This window comes from Gadus morhua, chromosome 20 (assembly GCF_902167405.1).
Source record: "Gadus morhua chromosome 20, gadMor3.0, whole genome shotgun sequence".
Lineage (NCBI taxonomy): Eukaryota > Metazoa > Chordata > Actinopteri > Gadiformes > Gadidae > Gadus > Gadus morhua.
The window spans coordinates 22,294,465-22,317,488 of record NC_044067.1 but is presented as its reverse complement, the minus strand read 5'-3'; the positions used below and the strand labels follow the sequence as shown (position 1 = coordinate 22,317,488).

Below are 23,024 nucleotides of genomic sequence, written 5' to 3'. Positions count from 1 at the left end.
TTAAAAACTAAACTATTCCATACTTAGAAAATATATTTTCGAAATTAGTGTCTATTGGAAAGGCTATCTATCACATAATGATTTAGCTACCTTTAACCACAATAATTTATTGTGGAGTCGGTTTACGTCACAGTTGGACCGTTAAAGTGATCCGTTCTAACTTCTGGACGGAGGGGGGTGGGCTGTTGGGTTTCAGGACCCTGGATAGCAGCACACAGCCACACTTACCCCGTTCCTCCAGTGATTCTCATTGTACACTATTTACCAATTCATTCATAGACATCGCCCCCTGCTGGTTGCTTTGAGAAACACTGCTTTTCTGAATGATTATCTCCTGTGATACCTAGTTTCATTAGGAATGTTTGGTGGAATAAAAGAGCATACTGAGAGATTCTAAGTAATGTTTATTATTATTATTGGTCAGTTAAGAACAGGAAAATTCTGTCGTATTTTCCCACAGTTCAGCAAAGACACAGACAGTCGCAGACCCAGGTCAAGTTTCTACATTTTAAATATCTGAGGGAAAGAGAAGTGTAGCATGGTTCCTGTGATGGCCAGTTTACGACCATCATCGCAACTATCATATGAAAACAATGCACACCTCAAGTGGTTCAAACTTAAAGATAAAAAATAAATTTGAAAACATCTGCTTGTCGAGTTTTGTCCGTCTCCACAGTCGTAGTCAACAAGAGGTTGGGTCCAACAGATTGGCAGCATTGTGAGGACAGTGTGGGGTATCAGGGTATTAGAATCAAAGCCACATCCTTTTCCTTATTCAGAAAGACCCCAGCATCACGACAGGTGAGGCTTTAAACCAGACACACACAATACTCTCAGGTTTGGGATCCCTTAGATGGACTAACAGGGGGGGTGGGGGGGATTCATAATGCTGTCAACGTATTAACCTCAGAGTGTCGGGGGGGGGGGGGGGGGGTCATCACACAACACGGGGGTCTCGGCATGCGCACACTAACTCACACAAAGATATGAATGTCTCTATAGAATATGTAGATCTGTGGTGACAGATTGGCAAAGTTTACACATTTACACACAACAACAAATGCACAATAACACGTTGAGATGGAGACCGGCCTTTGGACCGGGACCAGACCCTGAACCGGGACCAGACCAAGTCCAGGACCCAGACCCTGGGTCTTCAGAGTCTCCTGGGACATGGACCAGCCCCATCAGGGTCCGCATTAACATCGCCAAATAGATAAATAATGTATTTCCTCTTCAACACAACGTACCTGCTCATCACTCAAAAAACAAACACACACACACCTGAGCACGCGGCCCGCAGAGTAAGCACATAACCACACATCGTCCTTCAACTCAAACGACATCTGAGTAAGACTCATGCTCCCGCATGATTCGATGAAGGAGTTAGAAGTATGAGACTACTGTAGTTTTAACTACCTAGGTGGCTTGTTAGCAACAAGCCACACAGGGGGTACAAAACACTCCAGTACACGTCTGGTTGGCAATTCCATTGACATTGTTAGACTCTATAGTATATATCATTATAGTTTGGCAGCATACAAAAATAAAAAGAGTTGCTCTGATGCATATTCAATATCACCTGGATTACATAGTTATGTGGACGCTATGCATACAAAGATCCCCCCCAAAAAATGGTCTCATTTTTCGGCACATTTCATTAAAATAATAAGGACTGGCTCAGTTTTTGTTGCAAGGTATAACTGTTGGACCTACAAACATAATACGCTGCAATTAGCCAATTCCCATAAGGATGTTAGCTTGGCTAGGTTTCTAGTTCTCTGCTCTTCTACCCTAGGATTGATGGAATATAATCAAATCAAATGTCATAGAAATCTGTGCAATGTAACTCTTTTCTAAATGATAATGTTTATTTTGAATCAGAACATTTTAAAATATTAGGTTAGATTTCCTCATGTCAATCTCTGACTGTTGGTCTGAATGATATTTATAGTGGTTGGATCGTGGTGCTTCTTTGGAATCTAATTTGAAACTCTGAACTGTTGATTGACAGAAACAGGTTTGAGGTTCTTGTTCTGTTATTCAAGATAATCTAATAAAGATAATAAAGGGCTGTTCATGTAACGTGACAGAATATCGGCCCAGAGATCAATAAAGTATTTCTGATTCTCAGATCACAGTAACATCTGAAATGGGTGAAAGTCAACAGCAACGCAACAGTGATAAGAATCCAAACAGGTTATGGGTAATAATCACCTCTTAACAGATGTGCACAAATACGAGGTCATGAGGGAGGAATGACCTCTCGAGGAATGAGTTCTCGTAGGTTGGGCCTTTACGCAGACTAAAGGACCCCCCCTTGACATGAGTAGGTCCCGTGGCCTCAGGCCTTGAGTGTTAGCAGTGGAAGGGGTCAATGAGCAGTGGCTTCCTATACTGCTCTGCTTGAGGACCACACTGGAACAGCACTAAGAGCTGGGGTGCGCTATCGCAGAAACAGGAAGAAACGGTGTAGCTGAGATCCACAGCCAATCTGATCCGATCTGATTGGACACAGTGTGTGTGTTCGTGTGTGTGTGTGTGTGTGTATGCGCGCGCGCGTGTTTGTGTTGGTGTGTGTGTGCATGTGTCTGCGTGCATGTTTGTGTGTGTGTGTGTGTGTGTGTCAGGTTAATCGCAGACTTTGATACCCATCGTCAAGGCTACAGTAACATGTTGTTTTCTAACTATCCGCATGTTAGTAATGCTGGTTGGTGATTGGTTAACCAGAGGAAACACATCGCAATGACTTGGTACAGCTGGTGGCTTTAACTTCACTTACTCCATTTCTATTGACTTGTATTGATGACGCATTCAAAAGATATCTTCGTCCATTGGAAACATATGTATATAGATATTGTATATTGCAGAGACCAATTTTGCCAGACCGTCAAGAAAGTATTCAGGCTTCAACATTGCCGGGAAGCTATTGGTTAATATTTGGTAATATTGTACAAATTAATCAGACTTATCTGAGATGGATCTTAATTCAAATTGTATGTAACCAGTCAACTGGAATGTGTTCTCCAGGACAGGCCGGAGCCCCAGTCAGGGGCAGCGGTCTGTGAAGTCATTAGTTCTGTATCTGTCCAAAACATAAAACATCATTGTACTCCTTGTGTTGGAGAACAGCACAGGATAAAGACTTTCCTTCCTCAGCAGACAAGTAACGTCTTTTTTTAAATGAAAAGAAGTACCAACTCAAACCAAGGGAAGGTCTAGGTTTGTCATGCACCAGAGCTGGTGAAATACAAGGATCTCACCCAAGGCTGACTGACACAAACCGCTTGTATGGCCTATGAAGTCCTAACAGATAAACATCAGGGAAGTGGACAGGAAGGACGAGAGGGAGGAAGGATGGAGGAACCAAAGGAGGACGGTGGTGGAGGAGCTTGTGTCGTTCTTCACAGCCTCTGAGTGAAGTTCTCTGGGAATACCTGAGGAACGACACTCACTTTAGTGTGCACTGAATGGGAACCTTGCAGCATGAGTGTGTTTAGAACCACCACCCACCCCTTTTGCGGCGTTGTCTCTGCTCTGACGCCAATCGCCCTCCTTCATGCCCATCAACCAGCCATCGTCCTGAAACACACACACATACACACACATGGATCACATATAGGGGAAAGGCTGTTATTGTTGTTCTGGTTGTTATGGTGTGTGTGTGTGTGTGTGTGTGTGTGTGTGTGTGTGTGTGTGTGTGTGTGTGCGTGCGTGCGTGCGTGCGTGCGTGTGCGTGTGTGTGTGTGTGTGGGTGTTGGTTTGTTTACCTGTTCATCTGGGGTGGTGAAGGTGATCACTAGCACAACATCTCCAGCCTTCATCTCCAGCTCATCAGAGTCGTTAGCAGCGTAGTCATGCATCACCTGGACCTGGGAGGTCACATCACAATTTGTTACGTTATACAGTACAGCAAACATCACAATACATTACATTATACAGTACAGCAAACATCACAATACGTTACATTATACAGTACAGCATCCATAACAAACAATATGTTACATTATACAGCACAGCAAACGTCACAATACATTATATAGTACAGCACACATAACACATAATACAGCGCGGTGCACATGACTGTCACGCCGTCCACCTCTGCCTAGTGGTGGTCAGTGTCTCTCACCCTACATCATCCATTCATCTCCCTCACACTACACACCTGCCAGCAATCCTCATCTGACACAGTATTTCAACCCCGGATCTCCAGACAGTCATTGATGGATGGTTGTTTCACACGTTACAGTCAGTACTTTGTCCCTGGCCCCTCCTCGTGTCTAGATTGTTTGGTCATAATGTGTTGTCACTCTCGCTAATTGTCTTCTCCCTGTGTATAGTCTGGCGACGCCTTGTCGCCGAACCCTCACCTCTCCGACTACCTGCCCTTGGCCGCACCCTCGCCACACGCCTGTCTGACTACCCTCCTGTAGCCGAACCCTTGCCTGTCTGACAACCCGCATGCCATCAAGCCCCTCGCCCCGTTCTCGCCTTTACATATTTTTTGCCCTAAGTAAAATCCTTATAATTTCCTCCCTCTGTCAGTGTGTCTGTGTGTTGAGCATTTGGGTCCAATCACTCTACTTCCCCGTAACAATAACATCATATTATACAGTACATTACCAATTACAATATGTTACTTTATACAGTGCATTGCCCATTACTTTATGTTAAATTAAAGTACACATTACTAAAGAATACGTACAATACAAAACATTACATACACAATTGACACATTGAATGTTTCTTTCATTTACATTGCATGGTCAAATTAAATAATACCGAAATCAAACTTTTGATTGTAACAAAATTGAATTGCAAATTCACAAAATGCACACACTACAACACATGAGAGTATGTGTGAGTTACTGGTTATCGGCACTGGGGTATCATTAACACTGTATCAGTAAACCCAGTATCACTAAACCAGTTGGGAGGTTACCTTGAACAGGAAGCCCGGGGGCAGGTCCTGGGACTCTGAAAGCACCTCGGCAGGTTCTAGGGCCGCCACCGGGGTCTGAGGAGCCTACAAGACCAGGGTGATAGAGGGTCATATTATCACTGTATGAAGACCAGGCTGGTAGAGGTTCATATTATCACTGGTTGAGGATCAGGGTTATAGAGGACTTATGATCTCACTCTATACGGTATGAGAAGATGGGCTTCTAATGAAGGACTAGAAGGACTATTATCTGTTGGAATTAGTTTATAAAAGACAGATCGAGGCATACATTTAAATTTAAGCCAAATGCATGGCGGGAAAGTCTCAAAGTAACCCAGTTTATAACACTCTAGGGCAGGGATGGGCAACTTTCATGATAAAGAGGGCCACATTTTTTATCATAACCATCGGAGGGCCACATGACTGCACACTTCAACTAAACGTGAGCTGAGAGAAGCTACATAATTTTGAATTTGGTAGATGATTTCCTGTATTCTGGTGCATTTTGGCGATGACCACTACCTAAAAAATCGTCCAGAATCATAACCTCTGTACGGTATGTTAATTGAACCAACATACATTAATTTCATGTTTTCCATGCTCAAACAGCCACATGAATGGTCAGTATTTTTTTCAGTGCAAAGGGCTCACATACATCATCATTCAATGAAGTCAAAAAACTGGAAAACAGTGGCCCAACATTAAGTGCAACAACTCAATGAACTCAAACCCAACAAGCAGTTGTAGTAGTTGTAGTGGCGACTGAAGTGGATATCTTTAATGACTGATATCGCTTCTAAGCAAACTAGACGCATGGGTTTGCCTTTGAATTCTATGAATTCTTCTCATCTTTCTTGAACGAGTTTTCTGTAACTCGATCAATTATTATTATTATTATAATTTTTTTTTTTTTTTTTTTTTTTATTATTATTTTTTTATGTGCGGGCTGAGTTAGCATGCGGGTCGCGGGCCGCATGCCCGCGGGCCGCCAGTTGCCCATCCCTGCTCTAGGGTAACACTCCATAATACTGCTAATGTAAGGGCTTTCCTCAGCGGGCCACAGACTCAAACACTGTTGTGTTCTTCATTAGGCGATAGACAGCCAATTAGCTGACATTTATATGAATGAGAATTTTGAGATCTTAGAGATAGCTATAATTATGAACACCTACACATCTTTTTATTTTCAATATTCATTGTTCAATTGTTGGTCTATAAAAGGTAAAAAACAAATAATAAATTAACCCAACATTTATAATTTAATCAAACAGAAATACAGAATTGTATTACTATTTCCAATTATGTTCTAGTTGTTTGGAAATAAGATCAACTGAAATGTTGTGGGTGGATATCAGTGTCCCTCCAGCACCCTGAAGGTGTAACTTAATAACGAGTAATGAATTCCGTGTTAATTATTAAAGGGTCACCTCTTCAGCGGCCGGCTCCTCCACTGCTACAGCTGCTGGCTCCTGGGCTGCAGAGGAGTCACTCTGAGACAACACAAGGAGCAGAGTCAGGGAGAGGGACACCGGCACAGAGAGAGAAGGTCAGGGAGAGAGACACCGGGAGACAGAGAGAGGGAGTCAGGGAGAGGGACACCAGACACAGAGAGAGAGAGAGAGAGAGTCAGGGAGAGAGACACCCGGACAAAGGGGGAGAGAGAGTCAGGGAGAGGGACACCGAGACACAGAGAGAGAGAGAGAGAGAGAGAGACGAGAGAGAGAGAGAGAGAGAGAGAGAGAGAGAGAGAGAGAGAGAGAGAGAGAGAGAGAGAGAGAGAGAGAGAGAGAGAGAGAGAGAGAGAGAGAGAGAGAGAGAGAGAGAGAGACATAAAGGGAGCCAGGGAGAGAGTTCCCCGGACACAGAGAGAGAGAAGGCAAGAGAGACAGAGAAAGAGAGGGAGTTAGCGAGAGGCATAGAAAGAGAGACAGATATATACACAGAGCGTTAAAGACAGCAAGGGAGTACAAGGGAGCCAATGATGTAAGAGGCAATGATGTAGGCAAAAACGCCAACAACGCCAATAGAGACACACTGACCAAAGGAAAAGCTTCCGACAAATGCTAAGAAGCTGTGGTGAAATCAGGGACAGTTAGGCTCCAACAGAAGCTTTGGTTCAAACCACAGTTGCTGTGCAGCACACACTACAGCAGAGACACACATGAGCTACCTGCCTGTGTTTCAGTAGCACTCGCTGTATAACCACTGCTAAGTCAAAAGGATGCAAAGGTACAATTCTCTTCTCGGTGCATAGCACCCAACCAATGCCATACAACCACTACGTTCTCTGGTCTGGAGAGGATGAATCCTTATCCCCAGCAACAGATCCCAAACCGGCTCCAACCTCCCCACTGGAGGACCTCCTCCAGGGTCCACGCTTTTGCTTTTTGCATCTTCCAGATGCAAAGCACCGGGTCGTGCGTTACCTGGCCTTCCTCACTGCCACAGGGGGCTTCGGCCGTCGGCTCTTCATGCTCTGGGCTCAGATCCTGGGCAGCTTCAGGAGAAGAGGCCAGGGCTTCGTCCTCCTCTCCAGGGGGGGAGACCGCCACGTCGCCCTTGTGGTTACTCCCCTCGTCGCCCCAGCCCTCCTGGGCAGCGGCCACTGGGTCGACGCGGACGGGCCTGGTGCCGTCGTCGCCCCAGCCCTCGGAGGCAGCAGCCACTGGGTCGATGCGGACGGGCTTGGAGCCGTCGTCGCCCCAGCCCTCGGAGGCAGCGGCCACTGGGTCGATGCGGACGGGCTTGGAGCCGTCGTCGCCCCAGCCCTCGGAGGCAGCGGCCACTGGGTCGATGCGGACGGGCCTGGTGCCATCGTCGCCCCAGCCCTCGGAGGCAGCGGCCACCGGGTCATAGTGGACGGGCTCCTCTTTCTCCTGGGAGCCACTGTCCTCCTCACGCTGGGGTGGTCAAAAGGGGGTTTGGATTCAAAAAGGGGTGGTGGGTGTTCAGAGGTTAGGCATATACAGTGGGGTTCAGAGGGAGTGGAGAGAGGGGGCAGAGAGGGGGAAGGGGTGTGTGTTTAGCGTCAGAAGATGATTGATTGTGAGGTGAGGTTTGAGGATTCGATGGAAGATTGGATCGGTGGAGGGGGGGGGGGGGGGGGTGTTGGGCTGTGGCTGGAAGGGGTATCCGGAGGGTTGGGTGGTGGGTCAGTATTCAGACAGGGGGTGGAGGGTATCAAGAGGGTTGGGTGGTGGGTCAGTATTCAGACAGGGGGTGGAGGGTATCAGGAGGGTTGGGTCAGTATTCAGACAGGGGGTGGAGGGTATCAGGAGGGTTGGGTGGTGGGTCAGTATTCAGACAGGGGGTGGAGGGTATCAGGAGGGTTGGGTCAGTATTCAGACAGGGGGTGGAGGGTATCAGGAGGGTTGGGTGGTGGGTCAGTATTCAGACAGGGGGGTGGAGGGTATCAGGAGGGTTGGGTCAGTATTCAGACAGGGGGTGGAGGGTATCAGGAGGGTTGGGTGGTGGGTCAGTATTCAGAGAGGGGTGGAGGGTATCAGGAGGGTTGGGAGGTGGCGGGTCATAATTCAGAGAGGGGTGGAGGGTATCAGGAGGGTTGGGAGGTGGCGGGTCATAATTCAGAGAGGTGCATGTTTAGGGTTTATGTTGAAAGATTTAAATAAATTGTCAACACTGTTTGACACCCGTTTTGACACACCTTTCAATAAGACTATTGAAAGGTTGAATATCAAGGGGGGGGGGGGGTTGAATTGGAGAGAGAAGGTTCAAATGAAAGTAAAACCAGGCAATTCAGGTAAGAAAAGGAAAAAGGCATAAGCTGGAAGACTTTTCCATCAGAAGAAAGATGCTGGTTCCTCTGTTTGCTTGGCAGGCATGGAGCGTATCCCAGTTATGTTAATTCAGATGGAGAAGAAGGAGGGTTCCTTGTAAGAAGTAGAGGTGCCTATTGGTGTTCTCTAGCTCGCATATCATGGTTATAGACACATCTATCTTACATGGGAAAGGACGGGTTAGTTGATGGCTTGATGGACTACCTCAACAAAACCTCACAGGTGAAGTTGCTGAGAAGCTATTGGGGTGAGTTTGTTCAGTGAGTTCAGTTTAGGACGTTTCTGAGCTGTCTCTGTATGGACGACATAGCAGCCTATTACATCCATTTCAGGCCAGTTTGGCTTTATCAGAGAACCTAATTTAAAGCTCACTAGCGCCGAAAAACCCAACCTACACAGCTGTCAAGAGCAACTTCAGAACAGTCTTGTTGAGAACAGTTTCCTTTGTGTCACATGGAACATGTTGCGGCCATGAGAAAGAAATAAGGTTCTTTGTGGAACATGTTCACGTACAGGGACTTGAGGAAAACCCAAAGGTTCACCCGTTTGAGTTCAAGTCACTTCCATATTTGTCAGCGATGACATGATTTTCACAATAAGTGAATAGAATTAAAATAATAAAAACACAGGTACTTTTTTTGGTAATATGTATGTATAGTATATGTCTGCAAACATTTGTTTGTAGACATGGAATCCATATAGACATGTGAAGTCTACATATACAGTACATATACATAGGAGGAATATAACAAAATAAATTGTTTGAATGACATCATTCATGGTCATATTTTGAAAAGAAAACAATGTCAATAAAAATATAATACTATAATTCAATGTGTTTTCCGAAGTTGAATTTTCGGACTACGCAAGGAATGCAACTAACTCCCAACTTATATTTGTGCGTCAAAACAAGACCTGCCTCACGCACAACATTTGCTATTGTCACCAGCAAAGGACCGCCACAAAGACATTGCTTCACGCACAAACAGAGTTGGGACCAACAGGCAACTATGGCAATGCACAAACAAACACACCTGTCGCCATTTTAGAACTCGCTGTCCTGCTGTATTGATGATTGCTGCATTGCATCATGGGACTTGAAGTCAATGTGACGTGTGGGGTTTATATTTGCAGTGTTTTCATATGGCAGCAGGACAGATTCTTTAATGGCTACAGAGACAGCATGGGATAGTTAGAGCATGAGCATCAAAACGATGATGACTATGAAGATGGAGGAAGGGGGGACAACAACAAAGAAGCTTACCCATGAATCCCAGTTTGCATCCTGTGTAAAACAGAGGAAGGGACATTGAATTCATTAGTTTCATTTGCAATTTAAACAGTATTGGACTCGATAATCCACGACCGAATTCTATAAGGGCCATGCTATCACCAAACAAACATCACCCAATCATTTGTAGGAGCAAGCCACAGCTGTGTAGACATTAAGATGAATTGTACGAAATGCATATTAAAATCATAAAGAGTGCAAGGTTGCCTAATGATAAAACACCTCAAAGCAGAATACACTTTAAAATTGTGTATTCAGTGTATCTATGTATTCAGTTCTTCTTAAATTCAAGTTTTTGAGCTTAACGTTTCACATATTCAATATTCTACTACGTTAATATTACTTATGGTATACATTAAGGGTATTCAGCCCAAGCTATTGATCTAGGTGCTACCAAAGCTGAAAGTGAGAAGGTAAATCACGCAAAGCATTCTCAATACTGAGATGATGAGTATTTAATGTATCTCATATTTGTATGTATCTGTCCCTTCAGCACTCACATTCGTGTTTATGGATATGTTATGCAGTACAGCCTGGATAGCCAGAATGATTGCTAGGTTCGCTTAGCCCAAGACGCTTCAAATGTATGCTTAAAATTTCCTATGGATGAACCACACGGCACCCTGAACTGTTTCCACCCAAACTGAAAGGCACTGGACGTCCCAGCCAGACCCCACAGGCAGAGCCCAGAGCAGCGAGGGGGTGAGGTCCACTAGTCTAGTATGTAGATCATGCCTTATCCATCCACCTGCGCATTGCGCTCGAGCACAACAGTGGGTCAGTCCAAGCGCTAGCCTAGCATCTTAGTATCCTTGGTCATGCCACGGTTCACCTGCTGTTGGCTGACAGTCTGGTCTGCAGAAAAGCAGGGGGGGAGCACTGCAAACCATTACACGCTAGTCACTGAATTCACTCTGTATCCAGAATGACTCCAGTCCATGAGGAACGACTGATCTGGTCTCCTCTGGTATCGTCTACTTGGTCAGTTGAACGTTAAACAGTGAAACCAATTGTATTTCCTGAATAACAGAAACATTAACTATGCTATTGCTTTAAATTGCTTTAGATAAAAAGTGTCTCTAATAATTAAGTTATAAAAAAAGATTGTGGGGTACGCTAAGGTGTTGATAATCAACCTATGGGTTTTAACAAACAAGCTAGCAGCCAGTGAATGTCTTCCTCAATACTGAATGAATAAGAAGGAGTATCCTGAATACAAAAGGACATTCTGTGGCAAACGAGCAATTCTTCCAAGCGTCGGGTCTCGAAAATTTGCGTTCATGCCAAACACCCTCCACCTTTGTGGCCGTAGTAGAGACTTGGGTGGGGGCCGCATTTAGAGAGTCCAGGTCCATGTCCAACAGGTCGTTCAATGCTGCGGGACTGTCAAACTGACAACAACAGGGGACACATCAACGGATTGGCTCACAGGTAAACATAGGGGCTGGACAAATCTAATTGATGGAACTATTTGAGTCAAAGAGAGCGGAAGTTTGTTCAGGAGAGGAGAGGAGAGGAGAGGAGAGGAGAGGAGGAAAGAGAAGAGAAAAGGGGAAGAAAGGAGCAGAGAGGATAGGAGAGGAGTTGAGGAGAGGAGGAAGATCAGACACAAACAAAGAAGAGAGATAAGAAGAGAAGAGAGGAAAAGAGAAGGGAAGGGAAGCCAGGAGGAAAGAAAGGTTTTGGATGAAGAAGACAGTACAAGAAGACAATCACAAAATAGGAATTGCATAGATGTAGGTAGACAAAACACCGAACACAGAACAGAACGAAGGTGAGTGTAAAACGCGGGGATGAAGAGGAACACACTAGCTATAGGATCTGACCTAAAGAGAAAAATGGGGACAGAATTAAGGAAACAAGTGGCCAGCCGACCTGGGTGGGGGAGGTGATGCTGATGTCAGGCGCGGCGGCTGAGGCGAAAAGGTTGATGATGTTGTCCGTCTTCATGTCCTTGCAGGGGGTCACCTTAGGGGGGGGAGGAACTGTCGGTCTCAGCTGTAGGGAGGAGACAAGTACATCCAGAGCTCAGGACTGGAACCAGCATGTTGGCATTGGCAACCATTTGTTGGGTGGATGCGAGGACATTTTGGGGCCAGTAGTATCGTTCCTCTCTCACAGAATGTAATAGTGGCGCTGCATTATTTTTATAGTAGGGCTGTTGTCACGGAGATATTAGTAGATTTAATTTCTGAAACAGAACATTAAAACAATAAGACATGTGTAATTGGAAAGTGCCTCAAACTAAATAGCAAGTTGCAATCACAAGTAAGAACGTTTGGAGGAAGTAAGTGGGTTGGAATCCACTCTTGGAATGAGTCGACTGGGTTACTGCAGAGCTTCAAAGTAAAGCGTGTGAGTTCTTCGCCTGTCAGCGAGGCGCATCAGGGAGGACCACTCCTGTAGGTCGCTTCCCTTTAGCTCTGGTTCTGTGTTTAACACATAGGGTGGTATGGAGGCCGCTGCGATGGTGCCAAGGTTTTCATCAGCTGGAGGTTATACCGTGGCTGTATGGCGGCGCCGCTGTGAGTGGTCTTGTTGGAAACACAACCCACTCAAGTTCCAATAAAGACACATGGCTTTGCCTCGATTGGGGGGCTTCAACCGATCATGTAACCCAGAAGGTGGTTTTGAAGATTGTGCAAAGGGTTTTTCTGATGTAATTTCACCACAGCATGAGAACTGCATTCAGAGAAAGAAACACTAACTATTCAGGATGCTGATCTCCAGAAAAGGAACAGATATCTGAACTGGATTATATTGCCTGGATAGCAGCCTGCTACTATAAGTAGGTCAAGCTTTTTGATACAGGGGGAGGAGGAGAGGGGAAAGAGGCAGCTGATGTCTTGGTTAAGAATTGGTTACAGCAGAGCTTCATGCAGCCTAAAGGTTTCAGGACACGGTTCCCAAATTATGAGAGAAGGCCCACTTCAAATAATCGCAAGCAAATATCTGGTTTGAACATTGTGCAAAGTTTTGAATAAATGTAACAGCCGGACTGGTGCTGTTTATCGGTAATAAATCACCGAAGCGCTACTGTGGGGGGCTAATCGCCATGAAGGAGAAAAATCACTACCTGTCCTGTTCATGATTACTAAATAAACCTCATGCTAGTACTAGTAGGTAGAGCTCTGTGGACTTTTGGACTTGTTTGAACATTGAAATAACTTTATCAAAACCCTTCTCATACGATCTCGCAGAGGGGGTTAAAGTCTTGCGTTTCCTTACACTAGAGGGCAGCTCTCAAAATGCTATTGGAATATTAGAGTAATGTTTGAATATCCAAAACTAACCAATGGTAATTGGCTCCTCCCGTATTTGGCCATTCTGAAGATGGCTGCCATTAACCGTGTGTTGAAGTGAAACTTTCTCTTACTTCTATCGCCCTTACATCTATATTTTATCACTGGGATATTCTACGGATATCCACCAGTACCTAATGTTATTCTTGAGCCCTGATATTGCAAGTGAATTACAGACACACAATCACAACAAAGACTTGCTATGGGAGACCATAGCAACCCTTAGCAAGAAGTCTGGAAGACAACTTCTGACAGCTTATTGGATCCTCATTATATGTTCTTCCTTCGTAAACAGTTCCTCTGATTTTTGATATCCAGAAATATATACATTAACAAAAACAAACAAAAGTGTGTGTGTGTGTGTGTGTGTGTGTGTTTGTGTGTGTGTGTGTGTGTGTGTGTGTGTGTGTGTGTGTGTGTGTGTGTGTGTGTGTGTGTGTGTGTGTGTGTGTGTGTTGTTGGTGTGTGTGTGTGAGTGTGTGTGTGTTGTGTGTGAGGTGTGTGTGTGTGTGGCTACCTTGGATGGAGACTTTGGTATGGGGGGTGGGCCTGCTGGCCTCAGAGTGTGATTAGATGGTTCTGGGGCACTGATAGAAGGAGAGAAAGAGAGGAAAGAGAGACAGAGGGAGAACAGATACACAATACAAACCATTAAGTGAGATGGACAGAGATGTGGATGCGTCTATTGTCTCCAGGCTCTTCCCAGACAGGAAGGGGCAGAACGTTAGAGCACAACTCAATAGGAAAAAGGTTGAAATGAAGTGTCTAGGTTATTGGGCATGCTCTACCAGGGGCCAAGCAAGCTCTGTCATGCAGGTCACCCCCGACCCTGTCCACCACCCTTAACCTCTGTATCATCCCAGCGCTCCGTCTCATGCAAGCAGAGGCCTCAATGTGTGCAATCTGGGGGATGTTTCCAATACTAGTCCTGAAGCCAGGTCTCTGAGCTGGGAGCTGTCAGCAGACACTGGGGATCAACCCCACAGTTGTAATCATATATTTTTACGACAGCAGTAAACAAGTGACCCAGTTCACCGTTTACACTGACTCCAGCTTAATATTTTAACAGCAAACAGGATGGCTGCTTTTACGATATAAGGCATTATTTATTTATGGCCATGGACTTTTTGGTGGGTCTGAAATAGCTCCAGCGGATCCTCCGTCTCTAGATTCAATCCATTCAAGACTTTATTGCAACTTCAAATTGTTGACTGACATTTGGTAATTCCTCCAGAATCACAATTCCCCCTATCTCAGATCGATGATTTCTGATATACTCTTATCTTATCTTATCTCAGAAAGAACATGTCTCTGAGGTGCAATAGTCAGCGGACATCGCTAACTGTCTTTGGGTCAGGACAAAATAAACGCTAGATCTTGGCCAGGCCCTCTGAGGGGTCGAGTGACTGACATACGGACGGCCAGACAGACAGGTCAGTTGGACAGACAGACGTTTGGACAGTATCGCCACGGTGACGTAGCAGGCGTGGCTGTTTACCTCCGGGACGGTCCGCTGGTGGAGGGCGCGCTGCGTTTACCTGTCTTTCTGTAAGGTTGTGTGAGGAGCTCAGGTTAATTCACCACCTTGTGATCTCCCACCACCATTCAGGTGGTTGATATGCCAACACAAACATATAGATCTTATAATATACTAGTACATAAAGGGGAATATCCTGGTTACATCCACATGATTTCATATCTAGGTCTTCAGATGTTTGACTCATTATTGATCTTCAGTAAACCGTACTGAAGGCCCACTGTAATAGAGATACAGCAATGCAAACATTATTGACTTCAATTTCAATATTGTCAAAGGAGGCTTCTCTGGGGTTTAGAAAGAGTTAACTAACCTTGTGGTGTCTGATCCCTCCAGAGCAACCAACGTGTCGTTCAGGTCCTGATCCAGCTGGGGAGGCAGAGGGGAGAGGTCAGGATGGGGAGAAGGGACATGAATGGGTCTTTGATCCATGACACTGTGAGATTAGACTCACTTTCATCTTGCTTTAAGTCTTTTGATGATGTTATATGTTATGCAATGTCATCATGACAAATGAATACGATTAATAAAGTACTATCTTATCTTATCTTAACATCTTCTAACATCCATTAATCGATGATGATGTCTTAAAGTCAAAAATTCATACCTCGAACTATATAACCATCCACATGTCTGTTGACCTGTCTTCACTATTTTGGTCTACTCCCCATGTCTTGTTCCATAAACGTAGCAGACCCAGAATGGACGTGAAGAGGGAAACCTGCATAGCCCTGGGACCCCCCTCTGTGAGAGGGGTCTTTAAACATTGTGTATGGACCCTCATACCATGGACCACCCCTCTGTGATGGGGCTCTGTAGACGTGGTGTATGTACCCTCATATCATGGGAAACTGTGGTGATGAGCAGAACAGTACTTGTGTGTTTGGGACTCACCCGGCCTATTTCCTTGTGGAACTTCTCCTCGAAGCCAGCCAGACTCTGGAAGGTGCTGACGTAAAAGCCCACGCGACTAGAGCGCGAGAGACGGAAGGTGACATAGAGAGAGGGCGAGAGAGAGAGGGCGAGCGAGAAAGAGAGAGAGAGAGAGAGAGAGAGAGAGAGAGAGAGAGAGAGAGAGAGGGGGGGGGGGGGGGGGGATGGGAGATAGAGATGGATCAGAGATTTGAGAGAAAATATTAAATACTGTCTATTTTAGGTCAGTTTTACCTCTTATATATTGTCTATGTTAAGTAAATTTAACCTGTATTACATACAGTCGATGTTAAGTCAGTTGAACCTGTATTATATACAGTAAGTCAGTTTGACCTGTATTATATACAGTCTGTGTTAAGTCAGTTTAACCTGTATATATACAGTCTATGTTAAGTCGGTTTCACCTGTTACAGATACAATAAGTCAATTTAACCAGTATTATCTATAGTCTATGTTAAGTCAGTTGAACCTGTAATACATACAGTAAGGCAGTTTAACCTGTATTTTACACAGTCTATGCGCATTAAACCAACACTTGAGCTTTACTGCCCAAGCAGTTTGAACCTGCTTTTAACGGATGTAAAGCTAGAGGGAAACAATAAAGAAAACATTTGAAATGTGAGGTTTATCCGGTTAATTGCATTCTAGTAAGGCTATTGTTACGGGTATGGGACTTTGTATTTGGCCTGTGTGTACTGTATATAAATGTAATCACCTATTCCAGAGAGATGGTAGTTCCTCCTGCAGGTCTATATTAATCTCTTCAAACACTTTCTGCGCCCTCTCCAGCTCCTCCTCTGCCTGGAACACAAACCATGTTGAGGTTAGGACTGTGTGTGTGCATATGTGCTATGTGTGTGTGTGTGTGTGTGTGTGGTGTGTGTGTGGTGTGTGTGTGTGTGTGTGTGTGTGTGTGTGTCTGTGAGTATACGTGTGCATGTGTCTCTGTGTGTATGTTATGTGTGTCTGTGTGTGTATGGTGTTGTGTGTGTGTGTGTGTGTGTGTGTGTGTGTGTGTGTGTGTGTGTGTGTGTGTGTGTGTGTGTGTGTGTTTGTGTGTGTGTGTGTTACTGTATGTGTGTGTGCGTGTGTTTGTGTGCGTGCGTATACATCTTCTATTTGTTCACTTTGATTTATCTATACAGGTGGAGTCTGAATGAGGCAAAGATCCTCTTCTGGATCAGTGGTCTCTCAACCACAGCCAATATAGTGAAGTGTTATTAACAGGAAAGAAGTGATTGTTGTTGCTAATCACAACCACTGCAACACCAAGAGGAGAGTCAGGAGTACCTGGCTTCTGGAAAGACTGCTCTGGGCCACGTTGTGAGCAGACAGGATACCCGGGCCCACCTGGGGTGGCTCTCTCCAACAGGGTGGAGGGCTGAGTGAGAGAGAGATAGAGAGAAAGGGGGGGGGGACATAGAGAGAGAGTGGGGGAGAGAGAGAGAGAGTAGAGGTAGGGAGAGAGAGATAGAGAGAGAGAGAGGGGGGAAGAGATGGGAGAGAGAGGGGGGGAGAGAGAGAGGAGATGAGGGAGACAGAGAGACAGAGGGGTGAGAGACGGAGAGAGAGAGAGAGAGAGAGAGAGAGAGAGAGAGAGACAGAGAGAGAGACAGAGACAGAGAGAGAGACAGAGACACATACAGAGAGAGAGAGAGACAGGGAGAGAGACAGGGAAAGAGACAGGGAGAGGGTGAAGAGAAACAGAGACAGAGAGAAGGGGGGAATAGATTAAGAGAGAGAGAGGAAATGGGGGAGAGACAGAGAGAGGAAATGGGGGAGAGACAGAGAGAGGAAATGGGGGAGAGACAGAGAGAGAGGGGGGGTGAGAGGACGGGAGAGAGAGAGAGAGGAGAGAGAGACGAGAGAGAGAGAGAGACTGAGAGAGAGAGAGAGAGAGAGAGAGAGAGAGAGAGAGAGAGAGAGAGGAAAACAAACAGATTTATAGAGGCAGATGTTTATGCTGCATCAAAACCCATGATGACTGCGATGAATAATAAAATTGAATGGGGGGGATTGATTTTTGGGAATTGGCAGAATGGCAGCGCCCTGATGATGAACAGCGAGCAGGGCACTGAGCTCTGAGCACACGCGTTACCTTGGTGATTTTGATGCCGCCATCCTTTTTCTTGTTCTTGTGTGTGGCTGAGTAGTTGTGTCTGGCGCTGTCGAAATCCACCAGTTTCCTGTCCCTCTTAGCAATACGCGCCTGGTTTCAGGAACACAGAGAGGTTTATTTATATCTGAGTGTTTAATGGCTTATCATATCCTATTACGAGTCATTCATTGATCAGTCCAACCACAAGAAGTGGTTTCTAATTATCAACATGTTATAATCTGCTTCAGTCCTGTGCAAAGTGAGCGCAGAAATACAGCACTTCTCCGTCAAGACAATATCTGTTCCTGTTTGGGGACAGGCCACGAGTATGAAGAGAATCCCGCTCTGTGGGCTTTGGGTGTCGCTCCACGCTCCACGCCCAACACTGCATTATTCTGCATAAACATGTAACGCAACAAATGTCCTGACTTGAACGACGCCCTACATCACGACTTGAACGCAGCGAGCGGGACAAGAAGTGCTCTCCAAACAGCCCGAGCTCTGAGGCGGCAGAAAGGTCGGACCCAGCCGGACCCACACAGACCTGCGCTCTGGTGGCGGCCGCTCTACGCCCAGCAGCTTGCTCTCATTGTTCAAAGAAGTGATACCAAGTTCCATTCTTGTCTACTCATTTAGTATTATTCCCTCCAAAATTCAAACCCAGGCCTGAGACAACAGAATAGGCTGTCACTAGGTTTTTACCGGATATAAAACCGTACCGTATGATGGACATAAAATTGTAGCTAATATATAATACGCAACGGTGTGGGAAATTTTCTTAAAGGGGTGATATTATGCTTTTCGACTTTCTCCTTCTCTGTAGACTGTTACATGATGTCTGTATATATATTTTACGTCTACTAAGCTAGAAAAACTAAGTCCGAGCCAGAGGGAGTATTCAAGCACACCGAGAACGCCCCTCAATAAGTGCGTTGAAACAGCTTGTTAGTCGCACCTCCGGAATACCCGCAATGTTCACAACTTCAAGGGGTGTGAATTTGCCGAGGCACGCACAAAGCGTTCAATCAATCATAGCAGACTGGGCAACTCGGGAGGGGGGCCTTTAAAGCGACATGATAAAAAAATGACTATTGAAAGATACCAAATGTTCTGCTTTTGCAGAAACTTAAACAGTGTGAGAATAATAAGAGGTATTTTTTAACATACAGGCATGTAACCCTATTCTATTACCCCGAAATTAAATTATCTACCCTAAAACTGTGGGAAACTTATTACAAATAAAATTGCCGAAATTCTGCATTCCACAATCTCATATATTATTTAATGAAAAATGACTATCTAGCTAGCACAACCTTAGATATTTTTGATGCTTCCGGCCAGGTCTATGCAATTGCGAAATGTAATGCCAACAGCTTCGGTCCGCAGCATTGCCGGGCAGACCAGCACTATGTTGGAAACGTAAGTCCTCTGGACGCAACACGGCCGATGACACAGGCGGTGTGCGGGAGTGTCAGAAATCCTATAGCTCCAGCTCTCTGGTTTCTCTTGTCTGCTGAGCATTGAGAAAAGAGTACGTTTTGAAGACAATCGCTTTTGGCCTCTGGTAAGCGATGGAAGACGTTATTCTTTCTATTATTTATAACAATCCATTACACTGAATGAGGAGATCAGCGCTGCCCCTACATCCTCCTAAGCTGCCAAGCAAACCAGCAGCAGGTGAAGCCGACCCTGAGCTGGTTGTGGTGTGACGGAGCAGACCCAGAGACTCTCTACTCCAACCCTGCTGTAAGCAGACTGAGAGTGGAGGAGGTTGTAGCTGACCTTCAATTTGGTCGATCCTGTGTGGTTTAAAAATGTAAATATTTGTTACAAAGATGTGTGCATGTGGCATGTGGTGCATATGTCTACAGTACATAGGTACTAGTTGTAGTCTGATCAACCAGTACTACCTCTATCTTCCATAAAACATATCCCCCCCTCATCAATGATATACACAGAGCGCACACAGAGCTTTTTGTCTGGAGCGTTGTCTTGTGTTCCAGTCCCCACCGGTGAGGTTCAATCACAACAAAGAGCAGAAGCCAGGGAACAAGTTTGAACGGTGAATACATTGGTGTGTGCTGGACCTTAATATCAGGAAACTGGCCCAGGTAGGTGTCCATGGAGATCAGAGCTCATGGTCAACCAGCTTCTGGTGATAGTCAGTCCACAGCACATCACAGTCCTACAGCATGAAAGCACGCAAACACAGACAGACACACACACACACACACACACACACACACACACACACACACACACACACACACACACACCACACACACACACACACACACACACACACCCACACAGATGTGCACGCACGCACACACCACACACACACAAACATGCACTCACACACACACACACACACACACACACACACACACACACACACACACACACACCACACACACACACACACACACACACACACACACACAGGCGTACGCACACACACACGCAGAAAACCACACAGAGAAGTTTGTGCACACAGACACAGAGGCAGAAACAGACACACACAAACCCACCTCTCAAATATCATATATTAGAAGCTCATAGTAGGGTTAGGTCAGTTGCTGTAGTTTCGTGATTCAAATGCTTGGTGTTTTACTACAAGGAAATTAGAGAGGTATCTCTAAGAAATGTAAATGGGATCTGACCTCCACCACGGAGTCCACGTCATTCTTGCCCTCCCACTCTGGCTCGTACATGTCCGCCAGACAGGACTGGAGATTCCTGGAGGACTCATGCATGGCTGAAATAAAACACAAACACAATACGCACATTTACGATGATGAAGAAAATCCACAAAGAGGCATTTGGACCCAAAAAGTTTTATAAGTACTTAATCAATTAAAATGTACATTCCGCGACATTTGTGTGTGTGTATATATACATATGTGCACCAGTATATATGAAATGTGATGTAAAGGAAATGGTGTCAGGATTTGTGTTACCTTTTATACTGCTTCCAGATAAGCCCTCAGGTCTCTCTGCAGCTTGCTGCCTTTCGGTCTAGAATCACAACACACATTACACCGTGTCAGAACCAGGGGAGGCTAGGGAGCAGAGCTGGGTCACATGGGTCTTAGCAGCGGCCAATGCAAGTAGTAAGAGGGCGTGTAAACCAGGAGGAAAGAGGACGCACACCAATTAACTCGTGAGATTCATTTTAGTGGCTTTAGTCTTACATATTGTTTGCTTGAAATTGATAACCCCCTCCTCGAACGCCACATCTTTGGTCTCATCTGCTTTTTCCCAGTTTCTGAAGAACCTAAATCCAACAACAAATTAACACACGTTTCAGACACAGAGTATTGAACTACGTAGAACAAGACCTAGGGTAAACATATGGGTTTCAAAACAGGTGGAAAGGGGTTCACAACAGTTCAATTGGTGAGTAGAAAAGTTGATCTGCAAAGGTAATCATGTGTATTCCTTATTCCATATCTTACCCCTGCCTTATCTCACATCCTTTATGAGCAGTCAATCATTATGAAGGCTATTATATCGAGGAGAATGGATGTCCATTCCACAAGAACCAACAGCACCCCCTGTCAGCAAGCCTGCACTATGACATCTCTAATAATAAGGCATCGAACAGGCCCTGTATTTACCATCAACCTGGCTACACAGGAATATTATATTTGTTTAATTGTATATTTGATCTGATTGGCTTTAATAACTACACTGCGTCTGACGCAGTCTTGGTTCCATATTCCGTTTCCACTTTGCGGTAAATGACAACGGGACCGTGTAGGCTACATCCCCAAACGATGAGTCCATCAACGTGGTGTTTTCACTGCATAATGTCCTTAAGATGACATTGACGTGTATGCAGTTCTTATTCAATGCACTTCTGTTATAACTACTATTTTTAGGGGTGGAAGCCAGTCTATCGCGGACTAACGACTGGCTTAACGGACGAGTGTCGTGATGCGACACTCGCCCAGGGATGCGACATTGGCGCAATGGGATTAAGACACAGCCGTGATGGGATGATCTGCAGGATCACATCTCCTGCATGGATAAAAATGGACTAAAACGCGATCTTACCTTTTCCTGGGCCCTGGTCAGTTTTTTTTGCACATTGCTGGCCACCTTCCCCGCAGTCAGCCCCTTCCCCAAATTCAGCTCAGCCATCTTGGAGCGCGGAACAGCCTTTAGGATCAGATTTAGAGATATGTGAATAACAATTATGTTGCGCCACTGCCTCGACGGGGATGGGTCCAAGCTCAAACAGGCGATAGCGGCGATTGCGGTTGACTTGTGATTGTATGATGTGTGGCCCTGTACGGACAGGCCTTCTGAGAGGAGAATGCTGTGTGATGGAGTCAGCAGGGGGGAGGATGCGCTCTTAGGTGTTCTTAAAGGGACAGGCACCCTGCGCTCCTGTCACTAATGAGCTGCACAACCAAGAGCTACGTCGTGTACTCCTTTATATAGGACTATGCACATGGCGCCATGGATTATATACGCAATGTTAAATTTCTAAATATTAGGAGTAAAGGGAACATGTATCCGGCAGTATATTTTATGTCCAGCAGATGGCGGAATGGGCCCTCCTAACAACAGATGTTTTGTTGCGTTCCTGCGGTGGTTAAGGGCTCTTTATGGTTTCCACGTTCACGCAACGCAAGGGGGTTACGGACCCCTTACGTCCTTGCGGACCCTCCTTGCGTCCACCGCAAGGGCCCGGACTACCAAAAATCGTAACTTCCGTCGAGGCGACAGCAGCAGCATCATTGGGCTGTGATTGGTCCGCTTAGTAAAACCCGACGCAGAACCATAAACGTTCACGACTGCTTCGAAGTGTCTGCGTGGTCATTGCGTTGCGGGAACGTGGGACCATAAAAAGGCTTTCAGGGTGGCAGAGTCAAGGTAGAGCTCCTGTTATTCTAATGGATATAATGTTCACCCAACCGAATACAATGCTTTGGTTCTTTTGTTTCCCATACATTACTTGATTTTGCACCTGACTCTAGATGTTCCCTGGTAGGGCCCATGGTAGCTTTTTTTTATTATGGGGGATTTTTTAACAATGATGAAAATAAGTGCGAGCGACAGATCGATGAGATCGTTTTGACTAGGCCCTGAAGCGGTCTGGACAGGTAGGACCAC

At 45.4% G+C, this 23,024-nt stretch overlaps 1 protein-coding gene across 1 annotated transcript; it reads right to left on the bottom strand.

The window, feature by feature from the left end:
* Positions 1-384: 384 nt before the first annotated feature.
* bin1a (bridging integrator 1a) lies at positions 385-22,308 on the bottom strand. Its single transcript, XM_030343573.1, is given in 24 exon segments — positions 385-3,437; positions 3,514-3,582; positions 3,771-3,872; positions 4,943-5,026; positions 6,370-6,432; positions 7,369-7,842; positions 10,004-10,024; positions 11,329-11,421; positions 11,906-12,028; positions 13,850-13,919; positions 14,831-14,878; positions 15,183-15,238; positions 15,764-15,839; positions 16,518-16,603; positions 17,093-17,150; positions 17,152-17,183; positions 17,901-18,011; positions 19,988-20,035; positions 20,038-20,085; positions 20,564-20,664; positions 20,869-20,927; positions 21,106-21,158; positions 21,160-21,177; positions 21,960-22,308. Coding segments are annotated over 24 exon segments (2,013 nt in total). The 5' UTR covers positions 22,047-22,308; the 3' UTR covers positions 385-3,404.
* Positions 22,309-23,024: the final 716 nt, after the last annotated feature.